The 25,326-nt window shown below is 41.1% G+C and overlaps 1 protein-coding gene across 14 annotated transcripts in view; it reads left to right on the forward strand.

Moving 5' to 3' along the window:
• EPHA5 (EPH receptor A5) overlaps nt 1–25,326 on the forward strand; it is a 404,174-nt gene that overhangs the window by 2,299 nt on the left and 376,549 nt on the right. For all 14 annotated transcript variants that reach the window (XM_032805223.2, XM_032805216.2, XM_032805221.2 and 11 more), the window contains exon 2: nt 20,262–20,326. In XM_032805223.2, the coding sequence (XP_032661114.1) occupies nt 20,262–20,326 (65 nt within the window). The remainder of the gene's footprint in view (nt 1–20,261; nt 20,327–25,326) is intronic.

Consider the following 25,326-nt stretch of genomic DNA (forward strand, 5'->3'; position numbering starts at 1 on the left):
TTTCCTTTTTTTTTTTTTTTTTTTTTTTAAAGGTGCTTTGTGCAAGAAGGAGAAAAACCTCGGAGAAAAGAGAACATAAGAATTGTTACCCCATAACAGTGCAACAAACAGAGTGGAGACTTGTGCTGATTATTGCTGACAATTTAAAAGTTTCCTCTGTTTAAAGTCAATATGTAAAGACATATGACAAGGTTTCCCGATTGGCTGGGATGCTTCCCAGTTTTTCTGAAGCCTGGTGTGTTTTTTAATTGACACAAACTTTCAGACCAAGAAGCTGCTTATAAACCAAGCTTATTACCCACAGTGATTTATTAATGAAATTCCTACAAGGCAGGAGGAGGGGCAAAGGCACAGGGAGGTTTCAAAGCTGTGGCCTGAGGTAAATAGCTTGTCATAATATGTTTTAGAAAAGGAGATTAATGCAAATCACAGAAAAATATATAGAGGAAGGGACACATGCATTCCCCTGGCTGTGAAGTTACTGAGTGCTCAGGGGTGGAGAATGCATAGATTAGGGGAGGGTGAATGTTTCCTTAGATTTCTCTTCTACAAATCGATCATTATGGATCCAGTGTGCAAACACCTCGATGCTTGTGAATAAGTTCATTGGGACTACTCACTCCAGTAAAGTCAGTTGGATTGCTCGCAGGAGTGAGCTACTCACTGGGTGTTTATATGAGCAGTTTCTAAACTGGGACTATGTTGTTTTTGTTCTGGTTTATCCTGATTTGCATGGATCTATTAATAAACAGAGACAGACACTTTACACCTGCAATATCTCACTCACACCTGGTCCTTACTCATGTGAGTATGTCCCACTGGAGTCAAAGGGACTGCTGCAAGTGAGTAAAGCCCACTTGTGCACAAAAACTTGCAGGATCAGGCCTCTATTGTATGATAGAATACTGGATTTTTTTAAACAAAATGGCCTTGTTAAATGGTTTAGTGAGATCTTTAGAGAAAGAAGAGATGGGGGAATATTACAATAACTATTGACAGCACATGGGTTGGCTTTATACTCTCTTTCTCCTTTTATTCACAATCTTCAACCTTTATCCTTTTCATAAGCCCAAGGCAGGAAGTGAAGTCTAGAGGTGGACCTGAACTTATTCAGTAACAGCCACTCTTTATCATTTGTAGATTTATTTGTAAGCAAGCATTATCTGACAAGTGCTTTTCACAGCATGGCTTTTGGCCAATTACTGCGGAACAGTTCTACTTTGAAAATGATTCACCCCGCAGTGAATCAAGGCTAATTCATTAGAGCCTCAGTTGCTAAAGTCCGTGAGCCATATGCTGTTGACACTTGTCAACAGTTCGGTTTTGAAAAGTTCAGTTTTGCTTCTCACAGCATTCAAGGTGCATTCTGGGGGCCAGAGCCTTAGCTGGTGTGAATTGCCATCAGTAGCTCAGTTGACTTCAATAGAGATGTGAAAATTTACACTAGCTGAGAGATCATAGGTTTATTTGTAGCCAACTGCGGGGAGGAGGGGTTGGACTCCTTGAAGATGGGAGAATTAAAAAGTGAGTCAACTTTTCCTTGGTGTTTTTGTTTTGTTTTGGTTGTTGTTCCCATTGCAATTTTGTTTCTGCTGTGCTTAAAAATAACTTGGTCAGCAAAGAACTTGTACCACTTGGCTGTGTTAGCTCAATAGCTTTTCTTTTCCAGTAACAATTGCAAGAATTTTATTTCCACTAATATTATGAATCAAATGTTAGTACCGAGTGAATCTTAAACTGAACTGTTGTTTTAACTGCCGTGGTATTCTAGGTAGGAGATGTGAAATTCATGTCATGCACTGTGGATCACGTTAGGCATAGCTATGGAGATGGAAGGCTTGTGAACCTTTTGTTTGAAATATAGGTCAATTTAAAAAAAAAATTGAAGTCTAAAATTAGGCTCCTAAATCCATATTTGGGCACCTTGCTCTATGGCTAGATTGTCAAAACAGCTGAGGAGCGAACAACTTCCATTGTTTTCAACAGGAGCTGGTTGGGTGCTAAACACACTTTTTAATATGCCTAAATATGGGATTAGGAGGATCAAAGTAGACACCTGGTTTAAAAATATTGGCCACAGTTTTGTTATGAAGAGAAAACCATTTTAGTAGCAATCATACTATATCTGAATCTATAACATGCAGTAAAGGAACAGGGCTCAGTACAATGGCATCTGTGAGTCAATGTTTGACTATTACTATTGAACTCCTTTGCAAATGTCACTAGTTAGAATCCTAGTATTTGTATTTGTTCCCGGCTAATAATACACAATCAGAACTTCAACTCTATCGAGAATATTCAAAGGCCTGTATTTCAAAAGCAATTCTATACATTAAACACATTACCCATGATATATCCTTAGAGAAATGACTTCCCCTGAGTTACAGTCAGGCATGTTTTATTTTTATTGATGGAATGAACATACTGGGCTGGAGTTATTTTGCACAGCAAAGAATATTGATAGCAATTAATCAGAAATATGTTGCTTGAGGCTGTAAGACAACAATGTTAACACAGTAATTGCCTGAGTTACGTTTTTCTGGAAGCTGCTTGATATCAAAGTTGCTACGTGATTGAGATACTATGTTGGGAGGCACAGTATATGAACCCAAGTAGATTATGTTTCTGTGTGGGCTGTATCTCCTCTTTTTCCCCTTTGGCAGTAACTTCTGAACCCTTACTTGACATTAGGGACTGCATTGTATTAGACTTTATTTCTTGCACATCCTTAATGTTAAAAGTGTGCACAATTTAAATTCTGTCATAAGATTTATGGTTTTTGGAAGTGACTTCTAAAAATTATTTATGTAAAGCTTACGCTGTAAGAAGGCTTTTTTGTTTTTTTTTTTAAAGGAATGATTTGGTTCACATTTTCTGTACATTTGGACTGATTTGCAGATCTCATTTGGAAATAACCCAGATGACATTAAAGTGTCTTATTGGCAGATTTTCAAAAGACTTGTATATATTTTCTGATTGTTTTTAATAATATATCACAGCTACCTTATTTGCATAATTACCACTAAAATAAAGAATAAATTAGAAGTACTCAGCAGAAATAAGTGCTGATCAGACAGTACTGTAACGACTGCTAAGTAGATTGTTAAACAAATGAAAATTAGAAAAACCAAAACCACTTCTTTGAAATAATGACAATGTGGCTTAAACGGACAAAAGTAGAAAATTCAAGATTAAGGTCGACTCTTCATCCTTAACTCATCTCTGTCTGTTATTTCAGTAATTTATGAACAGAGTAATAGGGTTACCTTAGAATTTCCAGAGATTTGTCCATTTTAACTAACTGTGGTTTGGAGGATTTATCTGGCTGGATTATTTAATTGATTTATTTATAGTTTAATTTTATTTATTTATAGGAACAGGCAGAGTTAGATGAAGGTTATAAAATGCAGGTTGCTTACTCCAGAGACTGGAATGGTTCTAGCTGTTCTAATAACTTAATGGAGTATTTATTTATCTGATAGCGGCAGAACTCCCACTGACCTGGCCTATTGAGTAAGTACATATTTGGGTATGTTATCAAAACATATATATTTAACCAGTTAGAACTGTCTTTTAATGAACTTAAAAAGCAACCTAAATCTGTATTGTATACTTCCATTTGAAACTATTCCAATCTATTGGGTAAAAAAAAAAAGGATGTAACCAGGTTTCTTAAAAAGGTATTACTTACATAGCCAGTACTGTCTCAGTTTCATAAATCACATATTCAGACAGCTCTTACATTATTTTAACAAGGCTATAGATTGGGAAACTATGCAAGCTGGCGGATATTTTAATGTGTGTTTGTTTAAAAATAGATATCTAACTTTGGAGCCATTCCAGTCTATTAATAAAGTACATATTCCAAGCTTTTAAAAAGTAATAAACTCTTCAGTGGATGGCATTGGAACAGTTCTTTTTTTAATTTCTTTCCACAGTAACAATTTGGGGCCCCATCCTGTGCATTGATTTACAGAAATAATCTTTGCTTATACAAGTAATCCTGTTGACTTTCAATTGAATTCAATGGGACCGCTGATATGAGTCAGAGGAAATAGGGTTTTCAGAATCTGGTTTTTAAACATCTCTGTCAGTTTTAGCTTTTTCTTTTCAAAATATTCAAAGCAATTATACCTTGTTTGTAAGACTCAAATACTAGTTTCAGTTTTAAATCAAATCTTTTTTTTTTGCTTTAGCTATACAAAAAGCAATTTAAACAGTTTTTAAATATGACTTTAAAATGATGCAACTTATGAATGATGTATTATGTATTTCTAAAAATACATAACAATTGACCCCAAGACTGCATCTAAGCCAGGTTACATCTTAAAGCACATTATCACAATGATTATAAATAGGCAAAGCATCTTATAATAGAAAAATTGACAGACTTTCGTCCTATAGTATCATAAACGTTGACACCATAATTTGATATATAAAGCAACTATTTGCAAATCAAGTTACAGCTGGATAAACTGACAGGTATTCCCAGTAGGAAACAGCAGAGTTAGTATGGTTGGCCTTCATCCCCTCCTCAGTATCATTTAAAACCATAATATACTATTCATCTGCATGCCTTCAATTTCCTTTGTGTGATGCAAATCATAAAATTAAATTTTAGTTCAGCCAAGGAAGTGTTTCTGTAATTATATTTTGCATCGATTGCAAAATGCTTTTAAAAATATTTTAATTCTCTGAAAAAAAGAACAACTTTCAACAAGTGTTCAAGAAGATGCAAAAAACCAGTTCAGTTTATTTTATGCCATGAGCCATGTCATGTTAATTTTTAAAGCACAGCCGAATAAAGTTGTGTAAGTTAAATAAAAAGCCAGTGCCCAGTGTTTGATATGATTCGTGCATATGGTGTGTTTCTGCGACATTAGTTAATGAATTAAATCTTAGGGACTCATTCTCCTCTTGTAGCAGTTTTCCACCAGTGCCACTCCAATGGCTTTAGACTGAAGTGACTGTACTGCAGCCCTAATCCTGCAATGCGGTTTGCTAGCACAGAGCCCTGCACCAGAGTAATCAGGAGTCTACAAAGCACAGAAAGAGGTCTATGCTAGTGTACCACGCTGCAGCATGGAGACAGAAGTGACTGGAGAATCAGGTCCATCAAAGTCAATATATGTGGTTTTTGAATTGAAGCTTGAAGAGGTTTACTTCTTTTCTCAGAGATCAAGACATTTGAAGCCTGATTCCCTTCTTTGCACCGGTGTAAATCAATTAACCTCTGCGAGGATTTACTCCTGAATTAGACCTTGGCTACATACAGACTTGCACCAATTTAATTAAACTGTAAACCCCTGTGTGGGCACACTTTCTTAGATTTAAGTGTGACTTAGTTTGGTTTAGCTTAAACTTGCTCCTGATTGACTTAAGCTAAACAAAGCTAAGCCACTCCTAAACCTAAATAAGAATGTCCACACGGGTTTACAGAATCAGTTTACATTCTCATCTAGTTCAATTGGTGCAACTCTCACTCTATGAGGCCCCGAGTCAGCAGTTCATCCCTGTACAGCAAAGCTCTTAAGCACATGTTTAAAGTTCACATTTGTACCTGCTTGAGTGCTTCACTGAATAGGGAGGGACTTAAACACGTGCTTAGGTGTTTTATTGAAATAGAACCTCATGTTTCCTTAGAGTGCTGAGTCCTGAACATTTTCTTAACTATACTATAGGGCTATGTCTCAGGGCAAGAGTGCTGTGTAGAGTTCCTCTTCAATCAATGCTTCATCTTTGTAACCCTTATCAGTAGGCTTGGAAGGATTCGATTTTTATTGGTAAGTGTCGATAAATGTTGATTTCACTGCACACGCAGAAACTGATGAAAAAGTATTTCCATCTATGGCTGAAATTTACAGACAGGCAAAGTAAGAAATATGCTGCTTGAGAACTTAGTGTGGGATGTCTGGATATTCACTTTGTATGTTATGGATATTTACTCTGTATATTTTGATAGGTTATGTTGGCAGTTTGTGTTTCAATGGTTATAAAGCTTTAACATTTTGAATCTCAGCATCTACCATCATTAAATAATTGTTTGACCCCACATATAATTTCTTGCAAGTGGAAAAATTTACATTGATATAAATAGAGAAAGATGCTTAAAAATAGCATTTTATTCAATTTTATAATTTATCCAGTGAAATTATCTATAAAAAGAAAATTCTGCCAGGCCTACTTATTGGGTAAGCAAGGAATTCACAAACCTGACAATTTCCTGTATTTACTCCAAATTCATTTTTTGAAATCATTTTTTAATCTCAGTGGCTCTCTCATTAGCAATGTGTGTCTGATGCTTGTTTAGCGAGAGCCGGAGTTGACTCATACATAGGAGAACTTGACCAGCAAGCCATTGTCTGGACTCAAATTGTTACTTTTTTTTTCTCCTCACAAATGAACTGGGAGAAGTGGAGGGGTTCTTCATTTGCTTGTACCACTCTTGTCCCCATCCTGCCCTGCTGTTTGTGTGCCCAGCTGAACAGTTGGATGGGAAGCTTTGCAGAAGAGAACATGTTTGGCTTTTCAGCAGCTTTCGCAAGCAGTTGTATTGGCAGACGTAAGGGTTGGCCTTCAGTGTCTGAGATCTTTAGTTCTACTGGTTGTTGGCTTTCTTTGACTAACTTTTGACTTAGCTATTTATTTTCTGGGCATGCAGGGTGAGTGTTTAGTGAAATAGCTGTGGAATGTAATCCAGAAATCAGCAGCCCTATTAGTTTCTTAAGCAAATCACAGCTGAGGGCAGTCACTGATCTGAAGTAATTACGTGACCCCCTTACTGCAGAATCTCAGCACCTTATAATCTCTCAGAATATTTACCCTCACAACACCCCTGTGGCGTAGGGCAGTGCTGTTTTTCCCATTGTACAGATGGAGAACTGAGGCAGAGAGAGGATAAGTGACTTGCCCCAGGTCACACATGGAGCCTGCAGCAGAGCAGAGAATTGAATCCAGGTCTCTTGAGTTGCAGGCTGGTCCCATAAACACGAGACTTTCCTTCCTCTCTGTAAGTCTCACCATTGACATTCTCAAGGGGCTAGAGAGCTTCACAGGCCACCCACTCTTAAGGCTAGTCTGGTGATCTCACGGGGTTTGGTGTTCTGTGCTAATCTTTCATGAGTTCCGCAGTAAGTCCAGAAACACAGCCAAGCCATGACTGCTCTGCACCTCTTGCTGACACAAAGTGATGCTACATTTGGTGAATGGGGGCAGTGGAGAATGTCCCTCTGTGTAGGGAAGGCCCCGGGCTGCTGTAGCCACTACTTCTCCTGGCAGCTGGCATGGGGCTGTGGCCAGGCAAGAAGGGGTGCGGGTGAGACACTGCTGCATCTGTCTGATCCAGGGCTGCCAGACCATCCTCTTGGTGCCCTCAGGCTGCTCTAACATACACCAGGGACAGGATCGAGTCCCTTGTAGTCAGAGGTGAAAGTAAGCCGGTCCGGTCTGGTATGGCATAGTGGCAAGAACCAGTACGCTGTGCCGGACTGGACTGGCTTCTGCGGAAGTGATTTAAAGGTCCCAGGGCTCCAGCCGCTGCGGGGATCCCCAGGCCTTTTAAATCCCCACCAGAGCCCCGGCAGCCGGGCTCCCGCAGTGATTTAAAGGGCCTGGAGCTCTGCAGTGGCTGGAGCCTCGGGCCCTTTAATTCGCCCCTGAGCCCCGGGGCTCCCAGCCACCTCTGCAGCTGGTAGCTCTGGGGTGATTTAAAGGCCATGGGGCTCCCAGCCGGGGCTCCAGGGCCTTTAAATCTTGAAAGGCCACGCCTCTTCTCATTGAGGCCCACCTCTTCCCTTGGAGGCCACGCCCCCGCTCAGGACTCTGGCATACCGATAAGTCCTTTAAATTACTTTTACCCCTGCTTGTAGTCCCAGGATTGTGTGTGTGGGTGTGTGTGTGTGTAGGAGGGAAAGAGGTGGGACACAAAAGGGTCTTAGAGCACCATTCCCGCCTTCTCACTGGGCTTGTGCAAGGTCCAATAACATTTTGTTTTTCCTTGAAGAAATGAGTTGTTTCCTTTAACTGTGTTGATGCTCTCTTATGTTGTTCCCACATCCGGTATGCACCCAGTTTATTATACCAGTCTGCATGAAGGCCTTCCGCAGCCATGCCGAGTCCCATAGAGCAGGCTAGCCTGCACTCTCAGGTATGCCTACACTGCAATAAAAGCCTGGGACTGATTCAGCCTGGGTCTGTGGGGCTATAAAATTGCAGCGTAGACGTTCGGGCTCATTCTATTCCCCTGAGAAAAATTGTCCAGATGCTATAATGTTCACTGGGATCCATTTTCTTCTATGTTGCACATGCAAAATGGGTAAAATTACTTGCCGCTATCTTCTACGTCGCTTTTCTTTACATGCCGTCAGTTTTACATATGAACAATCAAGCAACTTAGGCTTCTATTATCATTACTTGCTTTTCCCAAGTTATTTTTATGTGTTTCCCTACTAAAAGTTTATTTTCAGAAGGCAGTAGGAGAAAAATATTTTTGTTTTTCCATCATCCACACACGCGCACAAAGGTATAAGCTGTCAAACATTAGAAAAGCCAATAAATCATCCTAACCGTTCTTTGCTCCCAAGAGCCATCCAAACATAATGTCAGTTACACTTTTCTACTTGAGTGAATTCAAAGGCAGCAAAATGGTTATTATTGTGGATTGGAAGGCTCTGGTGGTGGTGGATAGGCTGGACAGCTGAAATCTTGTGAGTCTACTGAAAATGAGATCTGTCAGGGTAAGTTGACAACTATAGTTATGTCTGTGCTCTGTCTCTTTATCTCTGTCCAGTTTAATAGTATGTGTAAGATAATTTGATATTCACATTCTAGGGGAAAAAATGCCTGTAAAGGATATTTGATGGGTGGAAGTTTTAGGAAAAGTCTTCCCCCCACCCCCACACACTTTTGGATTATAAGTATTTTAAAAGCAGAAGTGGGGTTTCTTTTTAGTCACTAAGGCCCTGATTCAGGAAAGCACCCAAGCATGTGCTGAACTTTAATCATGTGGTTAAATTCCATCAGCTCTGAACAAGGATGATCAGTTGATTCAGGCCCTGAAGTTTATCTACAGCTCTCAGTCTGCCGTGGAACTCCCAGTGCTGCAAGTGGATAGAGAGCAGTCTGTGGCATTGTCTGCGCTAGAGTCCTGGAGGACATCTCCCACTGTTGGTGAGTGCACTAATGTACGCAGGGCTCAGTGCAGTTGCTGGCATTTTTACCACTGTGTCATCCAGGCCAGCACAGAGCAGGGATAGCTGACACAGTGTTAAAAATGCTGGTGTCCTGTCATGTTCCCATCGTTGTTACCAGCTCTGGGACTGCACCACTGGCAGGAGACGTCCCTTAAAGCTTAGTGCCAAGTGCAACTTATGGGGTTTACTGTCATGTCAGTATGGTGTGGAATTCCCATTTTGAGCCTCATAGGTAGAGCTGGTCTTTTGAACCTCTTTTTTTAAAGGAAAATGGCTTTTTTAGATTAAATGGAAATCATAGTGGGAAAATGTCTGTTGTCAAAAGTTTTGGGGGTTTTCATAGAAAAACCAAAACGTTTTGGTTTCAAACTCTTCCGTTTTCATTTTGTCAATGAAAACCCAGAACATCCTAAAGAAAACTGTACGTGAAAATTGTAGTTTTTGTCTACATTTTTTCATGGCCGAAAGAACAAAAAATTTCCTGACTAGATCATTCTTATAGGAATGATACAAATGTATCGTAGGAAGAACTGACTACCCAGTCCTTGGTCTTGAAACTAGATGAGATAAAGCACCCTATTTGTGTCCCTGGGGCTACAACACACTGTGGTGTGGATCCGGTGATATAACTGGGACCTTTTTATCTGACTCAGTGATCAGTGCTGTATGTAAACAAAGAAACCCGCACACCATATGGAGATAGGTTAACAGAATGGGCAGCATCACACCAATCCTAAGCAATAAGATCCAACAGAAGTTAGAGGCTTAATGCAGAAATTATTGGGTGAAATTCTATTCTTTGTGTTCTTGTCAGAATCCTAGAAACATCAGGCTGGAGAGGACCTCGAGAAGTCATCAAGTACTGCCCTCTGTACTGAGGCAGGACATAGATTACCTCTGACAGGCATTTGTCCAACCTGTTCTTAAAAACCTCCAGTGATGGGGATTCCACAACCTCCCTTGGATGGCCTGTTCCGGAGTGTAACTACCCTTACTGCTAGAAAGAGTTTCCTAATATCTAACCGACATCTCCCTTGCTGCAGATTAAGCTTTTTTCTTCTTGTCCTACCTTCAGTGGACATGGAGAACAACTGATCACCATCCTCTTTTCTAACAACCCTTAATATATTTAGAGACTATTTTCAAGTCTCCCCTCAGTCTTTTATCAAAACCAACCTTTCCCCAGAGGTCAGGTTTTGTAAACCTTTTGTCACTTTTGTTGCTCTCCACTGGACACGCTCCAATTTCTCCACAACTTTCCTAAAGTGTGGTGCCCAGAACTGGACACAGTACTGCAGCTGAGTAGAGTAGGACAGTTACCTCCTATCCTTTACATAGGACACTCCTGTTAAGGCACCCCAGAATATTTTTTTTGCAAGGATATCACATTGTTTATTTATATTCAATTTGTGATCCACTATAAACCTCAGATCCTTTTCAGCAGTACTACCACCTAGCCAGTTATTCCCTGTTTTTCTAGTTATGTATTTGATGTTTCCTTTCTCAGTGATATAATCTGCATTTATCCGTATTGAATTTCATTTTGTTGAATTCAGATCAATTCTCCAATTTCTCAAGATTGTTTTGAATTCTAATCCTGTTTTCCAAGTTGCTTGCAATCCCTCCCAGTTTAGTGTCATCTGAAATTTTGGAAGCGTACTGTTCACTCCATTATCCAAGTCATTAATAAAAATATTGAATAGTAATGGCTCTAGGATTGACTCCTGCAGCACCCCATTAGATATGCTTTCCCATATGACAGCGAACCATTGATAACTACTCTTTGAGTCTGGTCTTTCAACCAGTTCTGCACCCACCTAACAATAATTTTATCTAGACCATGTTTCCCTAGTTTATGAGAATGGCACATGAGACTATGTCAGAAGCTTTACTAATATCAAGATATAGCACGTCTACTGCTTTCCCACAATCCACTAGGCCAGTAACCCTGTCAAAGAAGGACATTAGGTTAATTTGCTATGATTTCTTCTTGACAAAGCCATGCTGGCTGGTCCTTACAACCCTATTATCTTCTAGGTGTTCACAAACTCATTGTTTAATAATTTGTTTCAGTATTTTTCCAGGTATTGAAGTTAGATTGGCTGGTCTATAATTCCTTGGGTCCTTTTTGTTCCCCTTTTTAAAACCAGTTATTGTGTTTGCTCTTCACCTCACACGTCCTCCAGGATTTCTCAAAGATAATTGTTAATGGTTCCGAGATTGCTTCAGCCAGCTCCTTAAATATCCTAGGGTGAATTTCATCAGGTCTTGCTGACTTGAATACATCCAGCTTATCTAAATATTCTTTATGGTCCCTTCTGGCCTTAAAATCTATGATGCAGACTCTAGCATCTTGGCACTTACTATAAAGGAGATTATAGAAAACCTACAGCAGAAGTGAGTCATCATAATAAAATATCAATCTGTAGCTAATATCATTTTGTGGGTTCATTAAATTGTGTGTATTTTCTTCCTCTATTGGCCTATAAATAATAGGTGCTCTCCATAACCTATGTTTCTCTGGAGTTGGTCTCCACTAGCATATAAATAGATATTTCCCAATTTTTGCATGGTATTTTTTTGGTCTTAACTCAAGGCAAATAATAAAAAACATCTGCTCCATAATGGCTTTGATTTCTTTTGGGGGTTTAGTCTTTCATTTGTTTTTGATTTCCTGGATTATTTTTGACTGTCACTTATTTTAGGAGCACTTTTGGATTTACAACTTTGTAGAAATATTTAGCACAACAGGGAAAACAGCAGGAAAATGAATAGCAGAAGTGGTCCAATAAAACTGGTAGAGATTGGTGAGGAAGAAAAAGTTTGACTGTGATGATGGAGTGGCCTTGCTGTTGAATGTCTTGGCAGTGCTGTGAACTCCCATAAGAGAGAGGTGGGACTGTGGTGTAACTGGTTTCTTGCTGTGCAGTGTATTATTTATCATATGCTTTGCCAATATCTTCCCCATCTTGAGCACAGGGAAACTGGAGGAGAGAATGGAATACTACTTACTGGCTGATTCACAGGGTGGGGGTGTCCCCATTGTTGCTAGAGGCTTTGGTGGCTGGAGGAATTGCACTTCTCTCAGAGCTACCGGGGGATGGAATCATAGAATATCAGGGTTGGAAGGGATCTCAGGAGGTCATCTAGTCCAACCCCCTGCTCAAAGCAGGACCAATCCCCAGACAGATTTTTGCCCTAGATCCCTAAATGGCCTCCTCAAGGATTGAACTCACAACGCTGGGTTTAGCAGGCCAGTGCTTAAACCACTGAGCTATCCTCCCCCCAAAAAGAAATCATTGAGTCCAGCCCCCTGCCTTCACTAGCACGAACATGGACTGAATTTGGCCCAGATTCCTAAATGGCCCCCTCAAGGACTGAGCTCACAACCCTGGGATTAGCAGGCCAATGGTCAAACCACTGAGCTATCCCTCCCAATAAAATAAAATGTTGGTTCCTGTAAAGAAAAGTTGGGGATCCTGACACCTTTGTCTATCATATCAAACTTGGGCTTGCACATCACCTTTTCAGTTGCTTGGAAACTTAAAGAATGATGGAAGCGTATAATCCCATTCAAACTAACTGCCTGGGAAAGGATTGTAATGTAACTCAGTACCTTCCTCTTTATTTTTTCCTCCATGTCCTCAGTCAGGGCTCGATCCTGCAAAGTGCTGAGCACTCTGGCCCCACTCCAACGAAACACTTAACCATGTGCTTCATTTCACGCATGTGAATGTTCCTATTGCCTTGTGTGAAATTTCTCATGTGCTTCAATGTCAGCATTTGCTTATGTGATCTGCTGGATTTGAGTTGGAGTGCTCAGCACTGTGCAAGACCCAGCCAGTCCTGGAGGAGGGGAAGCTGGATCAGAGGGACGCTGAGAATCCTGGTGGGTGGAGCCCTCAAAATGTGGGGAGACTTAATACTGTGCAGGGAAAACAGAGAGGAAGCAGAATGGAAGAAAATAACTTCCTGAGGCACATCACACTGTTAAAGTTAAAACCTTACTGTACTGAGAGTGCTAGGCATGCTAGAGGAGAGGGAAAAAAGGGATGAGCTGACTGGAAGATTTCTTGACAAATTGTGGATCGATGGGTCTCATATCTTAGATAGGAGGTCAGTTAGAGAGGGGCTTGTATAGTTCACCCACAAGCTCCTCCATCTCTCTAGCAAGTGCCTGTCACCATGGTATCATTGCTTGGTCTCACTTTGTCTGCAATGCATGCATTGATGTGAGCTGGTACGCTGCCCCACATCCCGTTTATCCGAAAATGCCTCTTCAAAATCCACATTCTGTGACTGTCTCTACAATGCTGGCCCATGGTCCTCCATCAAAGTAATTAGTCCATTAAAATATAAATTATACATTAAAAAGTAGAGCTTACATGGTGGGTGGGTAACCACGGACTTCAATGAGAGCAGAGTTAAGTCAATACTGAGCACGCTTAAAAATCCAGCCATATAAAACCATGTAATCTCATGACTGTATTTGGCATAATCCTCATCATTTTCCCCTAACCCAGCCTTCTTGTCTCCTGTCCTAGCTCTCTGTATTGTTGCAAACTCTTCAGGGTAGTGACTGTCTTGCTTTTTTGTCGTGTAACTTGCCAATCACATTTTATGCCCCCTCATGAACAATAATTAGTATATTAGAATATCCATAACAGAGGGAGTGGCAGCAGGCTTGGTGAGTGGCATTTTCAAAAGTGGCAGTATGGGGTAGAGGGTAGAGCATTGGACTGGGATGCAGGAGACTGGGATTATATCTCCAGGTCTATCGCTGGCCCGCTGGGTGACCTTGGGCCCATCATTTCACTGCCCTGTGTCTCAATTTCCCATTTGTGAAAAATGGGAATAATGATGGCTCTAAATGAGCTGTTACCACTCAAGAAAGATCTCGCAGGCTTCATGAATAGTTCTCTGAAAACATTCGCTGAGTGTGCAGCAGTAGTCAGCAAAGGTAACAGAATGTTAGGAATCATTAGGAAAGGGATAGATAAGAAGTCAGTAAATATCATAGTGCCACTACATAAATCCACGCCGACCCATTGAATACTGTGTGCTGTTCTGGTTGCCCCGTCTCAAAAAATAAATAAATATTAGAATTGGAAAAAGTACAGAGAAGGGCAATAAAAATAATTAGAGATATGGAACCATGTCCATATGAGGAGAAATTGAAAAGACTGAGATTGTTCATCTTAGAAAAGAGACGGTTAAGGAGAGAGATGATAGAGGTCAATACAGTTATGAATGGTGTGGAAAAAGTGAATAGGGAAGTGTTCTTTACCCCTTCACATAACACAAGAACCTGGTGTCACCCAATGAAATTAATAGGCAGCAGGTTTAAAACAAACAAAAGGAAGAAGTTCTTCACACAACGCACCATCCATCTGGGGAATTTATTGCCAGAGGATGTTGTGAAGGCCAAAAATATAAGTGGGTTTAAAAAAAGAATTTTATAAGTTCCTGGAGGACAGGTCCATCAAGAGCTATTAGCCAAGGTGGTCACAGGCGCAACCCCGTGCTCAGTGTGTCCCTAAACCTCGGTTTGCCAGAAGCTGGGAATGAGTGACAGGGGATGGATCACTGGATCACTTGGTAAATTGTCCTGTTCTGTTCATTCCCTCTGAAGCACCTGACAATGATCACTGTTGGAAGACAGGATACCGGGCTATATGGACCATCGGTCTGGCTCTGTATGGCTGTTCTTATGATACTGACCTCCTTTGCACAGAGCTTTGAGATGTACTGATGAGATGAAAAGGACTGTATTAAGAGCTGGGTATTATTAAATGCTCAGGTTTGGTCCAATTCTGTTCCCGTGAAGTCGATGGTTAAACTCCCATTGCTGTCGATAGCCAGTTGAAAAATTCCATCTTGTGTCTCCTGTGTCTGTTCTTACTTCCAGCAATGATCTCTATGCTGTCATATTGAAGGGATTGGGAGAGGTCAGTCTATGTGGGGGTTGAAGACTTGGAATAGAGGACCTGGTCCAATCTCCATCTATGGGAAACAGTTTGTGTTCCGGGCAAAGATTCGTATCACTTCTCATTTGGTCCAAACTGATCACTCATCACTAGTAAACAGAGACCATCTGAGAATGTGCAGTTTTATCATATGCAAACCTCCCCCTGTGTGTTGTCCTAAAAAAATAACAGGCTCTGGTGTGAGTTTAGACTTCATCACCATTTATCCTACCTGGAAGGCGTGAAAGCTAATGATTATATAGATCCTGTGCAGTTTGGTATGTTTCTTTCCAATGAGCATTAGAGATATTTAGGGCTTGCAGGAGGGCTGCGCTTATGGTGAAGATGAGAAGTTTTGCACTTATTTGCTCTTTCATGTTCTCTGTTTTGAAGTTTGTTGGCAAAAATGTCTGACAGTAAGTGTGTGCGCTTGTTGGCTGTGTGGGTTCTTGCTGCTTCTTTGAGACACTCAACACATTCTTCTAGCTGATGCTGAGTAGTAGTGGTACGAATAAATCACTCCTATTTAAATGCTGTTAGACTTATGGAGGCCCAGTACCTCTACACATCGGGCATTAGTGATGGTCGCTAGTGATTTTGGGAGTTCCATCAGTGGAAGAACTCCTCAAGTTGCACAAAAACTACAGGGCACAAACGTGGGCATCAGATTTCTGAGCACTGAATTAGAGCCTAGGACCCTAATTCAGGAAATTTTCCCTGCTAAGGATAGTACTTATGCACATGCTTAACTTTAGGCACATGATTAAACATGGACTGAAATCCTGTTGACTTCAGTGGGAAAGTTAAGCACATGATCAAGTGCTGTCCTGAACAGGGATGAATTTAAGCACATTTTAGGATGGGAGGGCCTAATTTGGGATCATTCCTCCCATGCAAACTCCTAAGTTTGTTTTTAATTGGTTCTGGTGAAAGCCTGGCTAAATGAGCATTGGTGGTTAGTATGCATAACGTGGGATGTTGCCAAATTGAGGCCTGAAGTAGTGGGTGTAAGGTGTTGGTTAAAAGGTGTGTTGCACTGATGACTGTGGGATGGAATATCATACCTGCTCAGATGTGTGTCATGAGACAAGCCCAAAGACTGCTGTATCTAAAGGAGAGTTCTCTTTACTTAAAGCAGCAGGAACATCTAGTTTTTCGGAGCAAAAGGATGACTGCTCTATCCTGGCTTCTGACTATGAAACAGAGTAGTAAGAAGGTCTGATGCTTATACAAGTAGAAGGGAGCAAGCCAGACCAATTGATAATGGGCACAAGGTGAAAATAAGTGCATTTATTTCACATCTGCCTGGAGTGGTTACAATCAGTGCTTACGTAAGCCATTTTCTTTGCGGTATTTTTGCCTTTTCAGGCAATGTAGACTGATTATTGATTAAAAATATTCTTTGAAGTAGATCAGTGTATCACAGCATTTTGGAAGATATACAGTGAAAGTGTAGGGATCATTATTAGATAAGCAGCCCTCTTCACGCAGGTTTGTCTGCCACACAATTTTTCTGCTAGTTTATCCAAAACTCGGGCGGAAATCCTTACCCCCAGGCTGACCCTTTTATGCTGGGTAAAAGAGCCATGGCACCATAGACAAGCCTAAAATCCTGAATGTGGCCATGGGACGATTCCCCCACAGTGCTGGCGCTGCAGAAGACTGCCATAAAGCTGTGAGGACCTCATCACAAACCTTGGTGTAGATAGTGTGCTGGAGGCCAGAGTGCGCACAGCTGCAGAAATCTGGGGCAGTTCCCGAAAGCACAGCCAGGAGAGTCTGGGACCTCAGAGCTGTCTAAATTAGGCCAGGCCCCTATCCATACCCTGAAGCAGCCCAGAATCAGGAGGCACAGAAAGGCAGCTTAAAGCCACCATACGCCCCCCTCCCCGGTTGTGCATTCTGCACTGCGCCTAATTTCAGTGGAATCTTGGGCCAAATTCTGGAGATTTTGTTCATTTTTTACTTCAATGGGAGTTGTATCTGCGGAAGGACTGAGCAGGGTTTTAAGATTTGGTTCCATTCATTTACCTCTCGAGTAGAAAGATTCACATTGACTTCAGTGGGAGTTGGGTGAGCTCTTGTCATTCTGTATGGAAATTTATTTTTTTATTGCAGTTGATAACCGCCTAGAAAGTTATTGCACCTAACCGCTGTATCACATTCCTCTTGAAAATTGATGTTGGATTAAAAACACCTTTTCCTACCATTTTTTGGATATTTAATTAATGTCTTACAAAGCAACTGTGTAGTATCAAACATTCCATCTAATTACACTCATTAGTGGCTTCTCCAGGACAAGTACGTTTTAATTAAGTTGTTCAATGTAAATCAATAGTCATTGTGCCTCCATTGCAATTTACAACAAGAATATACTGTTCTGAACAATTTAATTACAGCAATTGTGGTAGTGGGAATTACTGGTGACTCTGCCATTTTGTTTCAACAATCCTCTTTGACAATTTGCAACCATATAATTGGGAGAGTTACTTAAAACGTTCACATTTATGTGTATTCTTTGTGTAAGCTTGCTGGGTATTATGAGCGCAGAAGCTGCACCACTGTATAACAGTACCTGGTACTGGACTTTCTGTTCCAGGTGTATCCCACTTCCACTGAAGTCAACAGGAGGATTTTTCCCATTGAATTCAGTGGCAGCAGAATCTGACTCTTATACAATAACATCCAGAGCAGTGGAGAATAACTGGGTTAAATCATTTGGTGGGTTAAACAGGGAGCCAAGGAGGGGCTGGACCCTGACTATACCCCAGCATCCTCCAGGAAGCCATTCCTGATCTTATGGTGCTCCAGATTGGCAGAAGAGCAAAGTCCCAATTTTGCCTTTGTTTAACCAGAAGGAATAAACTTGGAAGCAGCCCAGCCATCCAGCAGCTGAGCTGCTGAAAGGGACTAGAGAATTCTTGCTACACTCTCATGGAGATGTATTAGCTTAGACACAATCTAGGTGTCTGCTCTTGTGAGAAGGCATCCAGGTACCATAGTGATGAGCATTGTATGAATGTCTAGCTAAGCAACTAGTTTATAGGTACTGAGTGTAGCTCCAGAGTTAAGGTTGGGGTCATTTTTTTCACTTCAAGTAGGGGAATTTAAGCTCCTTGTTTAAAAAAAGCTATAGCAGGTCTCTCGCCAGTTTACAGCACATAATCTATGAGCAAAGACTGAATTTGCTGAGGATTTGTTTCAGTTAAATCTGTATTTCAGTAATTTAAAACAGAGTAATTTAAAATCCTCTGAGATTTTTTTTAAATTTATTTTTATTTTAATCTCATTTTTTCACACCCTTCCAGTTAACAAATGACTTGTTACTAAACCTTTAAGCTTCTCATTGACTGATCCGTGAATAATAGGCATATTTGAAAAACTAGGTTCTAATGAAAACAAATTATTAATGATAGGATGTAAACAATTGTAATTACTCACCAGCCAAGTACAGCTGATCAGGTCATTTGCAAGTAGTGGCATTGTGACATCAAAGGTGCTCAACCAATCCTCAGTATTCCTCTCACATTAATTTGCATACTGCAGTCCAGTTGGCTGAATTGAGTGTATGTATGTGGGGGGGGGGCTCTACACATGTCAAGAGTTTTCATTGGTCCACTTGATTATCTCTGTGCAGACAGAAAGCACAAAGGATTCATGGGAAAGCTATGAAGATAATGTAGCATATTATGACATGCTTAATGTTACATATACATCATGTTAGTTTCCCTTCGGAGTGAATGTTTATACTCCAAATAAGTGGCCTAATTTTCAAAGGGTGCTGAGAGCACAGCTGTTCCCATTGTCTACAAGAGGTTCTTTTGAGTGCTTAGTACCTTTTGAAAATCAGCCTTGTTTATTTAAATGCCTAACCAATGACTTAGGATCCTAATTTTAGGTAACCAGTTTTGAAAATTGTGGTCTGAGTTTATTTTTATAATCAGTGTGGTGGCCAGAAATGAAAGGCTGATGGAAAGAAGTGGCTTTGAGGAGGGATTTGAATGAGGAAAGTGAGGTTGTGTGGCATAAATATAAAATCTATTGTGAAAAGGACATCTGTTCATGGAAGAGAAGTGATTCTCTCTTCCATTAAGAGAGAAGCTTCCTCTTTGTCTGCAACTTTGTATGACAAGTTTCAGTCCTGAGACCATTTGTATCCGACAGTTTTACAGCTCTAAAACCAGAGCTAATAATGCAAAGCACAACAACCTCTTAACTACAGAGACAGCACCAAGAGCTGCTGCAATTTTTCTTAGCTTAGCTAAGTGTGTGTAGATTTATTTTTTAATTACATTCACTATTTGGACTACAGATTTTAGGGAATTCATGAAAAAATGTTATAAGCTTGGGAATAGTTTATTGCTGTTTAATGTAAATTGTTTTTTTAATTGCTCGTGTGGCTTGCCAGGGCAAAATTCAGTGAATTTAGCCACAGTCAAGCAGCCTGCAATTTACTCCAGAGATGCACAGTCTTTAGTGAAGAAATAGGCTGGAACTTTTTCCGACAGTGTTGTGTAAGGACTGGTTCCTGCCCGCCACCATGTTTTACAAAATAATAAAAGGGGCCCGCTCATTAATTTTTGAAGTGAGCTGCAACTTTATATTGACAGAATCATTTGCACTCTTCGTTCCATTTATAAATTACTGGTTGGTTGTTCTTTATACTGCTGTAATCCCATTGGGGCATCAAGGCCCCATTATGCTAGGGACTGTACGCACGTCATAAAAATAATGGACTCATGTCCCCAAAGAACTTAGTCTGAAGCCCCAATCTTGCAAAGAGTTACATGGATGTGTCTGGATTTGTACAGCACCTAGCACCACAGGATCCCCCGGTCCACAGCTGGGACTCGCAGGTGCTATGGTAATACAAGTAATTGAACTGCTTACCTTAGTAACGCTAGGCAGCTGCTTAAATGCCTGCAGGATTCTAGTCTAAACATTGCAATAACTTGTCTTGATTGTATCTTCTTTTAACAGCAATCAGATTTCCTTTCTGTTAATTGCCAAGTGCCCTTACCAGGGCCAGCGAAGCCTCATGTGTTTACTGACGCTTGTATCCATGCAGCCTCATTAAGGCTTTCTTCTTCTCATTTCTGTTTAGTGAATTTACTGGACTCACGCACCGTCATGGGGGATCTGGGATGGATAGCCTATCCAAAAAATGGGGTAAGTCTCAGACGTTTGCTTTCTGAAGCCGAAAGCTGCACTCATAGTTTCCATTTTGAATGTAGATTTCTGTGTTGAAAATTCCCCCAAGGGAATTGCTGGCAACAGGAGGGAAAAGAAACAAATCAAAACAACAAGCTGTGACTGGAAAAAATGGAGCTGCATGGTCAGGGATTGATTTATTTCTGCAGCATTGCCAGTCCGTGTTCAAAAATCATGAGTCAGACCTCCCCCCTGCCCCAAATCATGAAGTTTTTTAAAAGTGATAAACTCGGAGTTCTTTTTCCTTCTCTTTTTAGAGCCATTAGGATGCACGTGGGTCATGTTTACATGCTGTTCTCTGCAGTTGTGGTGGGCCAGAAACTTACTCTTTGTTTTAAATGAAAGCTGAGGATTTCACATGACTCCAGGAGCTGGCACTTCAAAAAACCAAACTTCAAACAGTCTTGTGATAAAATTCCAAGCGTTGGCAACAGTGTAATGTCTTTATTTATATTTTGCCTTATTCTGCATCTTGTGAGCAGCCATAGTGAAAACTATGGGCTCACCTGTGACAGTGAGGAATGCAAGCAAGGGTTTTTTTGTGATTTTAAGAGACCCATCATCCCCAGGGGTTCTTTGCTGTGGTTTTGCCTTGTATGGATGGGGTTGATACTGCAATTGCAGTAAAGAATTTTGATGAAACAATGTGGGGCTTAATCCTCCACAGGGCTGAGCGTTCCTGTGAGTTGCTGGGAATCCCCAGCTCCCGCACCCGTTGCTGAGTGGGATAGGAGTCTTTAATCAGGAGAGGGTTCTGAAATACCATACCTGGAGCTGTACACAGTCAGCAGCTGTAAATGACTGCAGTGTCATCTTGGAATCGAATTTTGATTGGCTACTGATTGTCATGCAAATTACAATAATTTATATATGGAAACAGAGGCCTAATTTGGGTTGGTTGTATGCCAGCAGTCACTGATAGCTAAAAGCTGACTGTAGTTGTCTTTGACTTCAGACATGTAAGACATTGTAGAGAATGGAGAGTTTCTCCTGAACTGCACTAGGGGCCTGATCCAATTCTTTCCATTGATGGTAATAGAAATTGGATCAGGCCCTAAAGGCAGAGTTCCCCTTTGAGATGTGCATGGAGGATTTTGACTGTTGTACTGTGCTCTCTCTCCGTGGGGGTAATGACACTGACCTCCTCCTTATCTCGTTTGGAGATAGACAGATGAAAAGTGCTATATAAGAGCTAGGCATTATTACTACGTGTGTGGGCATCTCAATGATCACATGTCAGCAGAACAACATAGAGAGTTAAGATCAGCTGTGAAGATCTGAGTGGAGAATGTCCCGCTAACAAAAGAATTTTTAGGTACTGGATGATATATTATTTTCTATGGTGCCAACCCTTTCTAGTATTTCCCTCTGCAGCATAAGACAGCAGTATTGTATTTTCAGCAATACTAAAACACTGTTACAGACTTGAGTGCAGAACTCATAACAGCCCGAATGTCCCCGTAGATTTGTATTTGCATGTGCAATCCGGAGCAGGGAAGATGCTAACTGTTCTAAGCATAGACCTCAGCTTTCTTTTTCCATTACCCAGAGAAGCTTTATATATTTACAGATTTACTTTACAACTACCTCCCTTGGCTTAAAATCATAAGCTAGACCCATGAATACCAAATCAACTTGTAACTGAGTCAATAGAGAAGGATTTGTTTCTTAAATTAACTTGCCCAAATCAATAAAAAGTGAATCAGGCGGTCAGAATTGGTTTTTGAATTGCCAGAAGTCCCTAAATTTCCTTCGTTTTCACGGGGCTTCATAAAAATTCATGAGGTCCAATTAGCCCAATTGTCTGTTTGGCCTAACATATTGGCAGTATTTTTCAAGTGGTGAGAAGTATCTTTCTGATCTGCCTCCCCGACCCATTTATCACCTCTACAATCAGCAAAGCTCCAATCCTCTCGTTTATGTAATATTTCTTTTAAAGATCAGCCTGATGTAAATATTTTAAATAACGCTCAGCTTGGCATAGAGATTTGGAAGTGGGGAGCTTTAATTTTAAAATAAGATCCGAGGAAGGTGGGCTATTCCTTGGGAAGCCAGGTTTCTCAAGACAAATTTGTTGTTGTCAGGACATCCTTTGAGGGGAAGGTTCAGAGAATGGATACATACACATCTCTGCAGGAAACAAAGGAGAAACCTTTCCACATGCAACACTTCCTGTCAGTGAGAACTGTGTCTGGATATAGTATATGTACTGGAATAACCCCTTTGCATCATATTTCTCCCCCTATCTAATAGCATCCTTCAGTTTCTATTCACTTCAAGAATTTTATGGCTACATTTATTATACAACTGTTGGAGGGATGCTACAGTTACTGTTATGATAATATATCCTCCTGAAACTCCTCCTTTCAGTAATTCATACAGTGTTGCTGGTTCTCATGATTTTATCATGAGTCTCGTGAAAGTTAGTATTTTGTTAAAGCTACAGCTGTTAGATACAAGAGATTGCATGAGAATCTCGTCTTTCCTACAAAAGTAAACCTCTAGTCCTCATGGTTGCATAGGAAAGCATGGGAATTTTGAATGAATGCACCCTAAAAGCCAGCTGAGATACCAGAAGGCAAATAAAAATAGGACCCAAATTTATTAGTTTAAAAGAAAACCCTCATGATATTTAAGCTGCTTTCATGATCTTTGGACTGGGCACATGATTTTTATGAACACTTATGATTTTCAGGATAGCATTAGACTCAGACTGAAATTCTCAACACTTGTCTTCAGTACAAAGATGAATAATTTTAGGGTGGTTTAGCAAAATATTAAGTTATCCTGAGAATGACACATGGTAATTTTCATGTTTTGAAATCAACTGGGTTCCATGGGGTGGTCAGTATGGGTAATAATTTTGTCTACATCCTGTTACTGCAAATGATGATAACTTATTATTTATATTGTGATAGCAGCCTCAGTTTTGCTAAGCTGTTTCCAAATATACAGGAAGAAAATTCCTGTTTGGCCTTAATTCAGTCTGCTCCTGATCTCGCTGTCACCAGTGAAATGCAGAGTAGCGCCACTGGTGAAAACCACTCCACTTGCAAGCAGCTTGAGAAATCAAATCTGTGAAGGTGGAGGGGCAATCCAATCCAACCTGGAGCCAGGGCTCAGGGCTGTGCATGCTCTTCCCACAGCTATGTCTCCAGATACAAATAAGCCATTTTTGCCATTTCTTAATTAATTACAGTGGGTCAGACCCACAGCTGGTGTCAATCAGTGGAACTTCATTAAAGCTATGCCAATTTACACCAGCTCAGGTTCTGGCGCATTGACTTTGTGGTTCTTGGGGAAAGCACTGGAGGTTAGAACTGTCTGTCCAGTGGCCCAGTCTATTTAGCTGCTTACCTATGGCACCCGGTAAAGTCTGGGTGGGTAGCAACCCTCTCTGAGTCATATCACTGGGGACTTGGCAGTCATGGATGGATTTTATTCTCCGAACACCCTGGAAGGTAAGGAAGTTTTATCTCCATTTTATAGATGGGAAATGAGGCCTGGAGTAGATTGTGACTTACCCAAGGCTATGTAGGCAATCTGTGGCAGAGCTGGGAATTGGACCCACGTCTCCAGACTCATAATCCAATGCCCGATCCCCTGGACTATCCTTCCTGCTATGTATGGTGCTATTTTCTCCTCCTGGTTTCCCTGCTCTGCTCCTAGTATCTGGTAGCCTAGCTCTCCCACTGTCCGCTATCCCTGGAGCCCCCTCCTTAATGGAGCACAGAGCCTGTGCGGAGCATGTCCCATGCTTGTATCTGTTAAAATCCTCACAAAGGTTGTGGAAGGGTAAAGCACAGGAAGTACCCACCCACGACCTGCCATCTGCTGAACTCTGGATCAGATCCCAGCGGGCCATCTGCAGAGTATGGGTTAAAGAATCATAAAATCATAGAATATCAGAGTTGGAAGGGACCTCAGGAGGTCATCTAGTCCAACCCCTTGCTCAAAGCAGGACCAATTCCCAACTAAATCATCCCAGTCAGGGCTTCGTCAAGCCTGACCTTAAAAACCTCTAAGGAAGAAGATTCCACCACCTCCCTAGGTAACCCATTCCAGTGCTTCACCTAGTGAAAAGCTCTTCTAATATCAACCTAAACCTCCCCCACTGCAACTTGAGACCATTACTCCTTGTTCTGTCATCCGCAACCACTGAGTTCTCTCAGCCTCTCCTCATAGGTCATGTGCTCCAGCCCCCTAATCATTTTCTTTGCCCTCCTCTGGACTCCTTCCATTTTTTCCCCATCCTTCTTGTAGTGTGGAGCCCAAAACTGGGCACAGTACTCTAGATGAGGTCTCACCAATGTCGAATACAGGGGAATGATCACGTCCCTCGATCTGCTGGCCATGCCCCTACTTATACAACCCAAAATGCCATTAGCCTTCTTGGCGACAAGGGCACACTGTTGACTCATATCCAGCTTCTCATCCACCGTAACCCCTAGGTCCTTTTTCTGCAGAACTGCTGTCTAGCCATTCGGTCCCTAGTCTGTAGCAGTGCATGGGATTCTTCCATCCTAAGTAGTCCTAAAGGGTTGATGATGCCTCAGGTGCCCCTTTATGCAGCAGCTGGGCAAGGTTTTTATCCTACCGCCACTACTGGCAGACGGGACAATTTTGCCTTCAGCTCTAGTTGCTGTAAATCTGGTTTCACTTCTCTGAATTACCCTAAAGTCACCTGAGAGCAGAATTATGCATGTAGTTGTGATCATGAGCTAAAAGATGTCCAGATAAACAAAAAACCCCAACATATGTGGCAGGGCTTTCTTTATTAAAAATGGGGCATGTCTAGCATGCTTGCACTTTATACCCCTCCTGGCGCATTTCCTAGGGTACTTGGTAGATTTCAATAAAGCGAGCCACATTAGAAATTTATGTAGATGTGGCTGTGACAATGATTAAGCTTGACAAGCAGCAACTGCACTTGCTTTTACTAAACATCCTCTTTTATC

This window comes from Chelonoidis abingdonii, chromosome 5 (genome assembly GCF_003597395.2).
Source record: "Chelonoidis abingdonii isolate Lonesome George chromosome 5, CheloAbing_2.0, whole genome shotgun sequence".
Lineage (NCBI taxonomy): Eukaryota > Metazoa > Chordata > Testudines > Testudinidae > Chelonoidis > Chelonoidis abingdonii.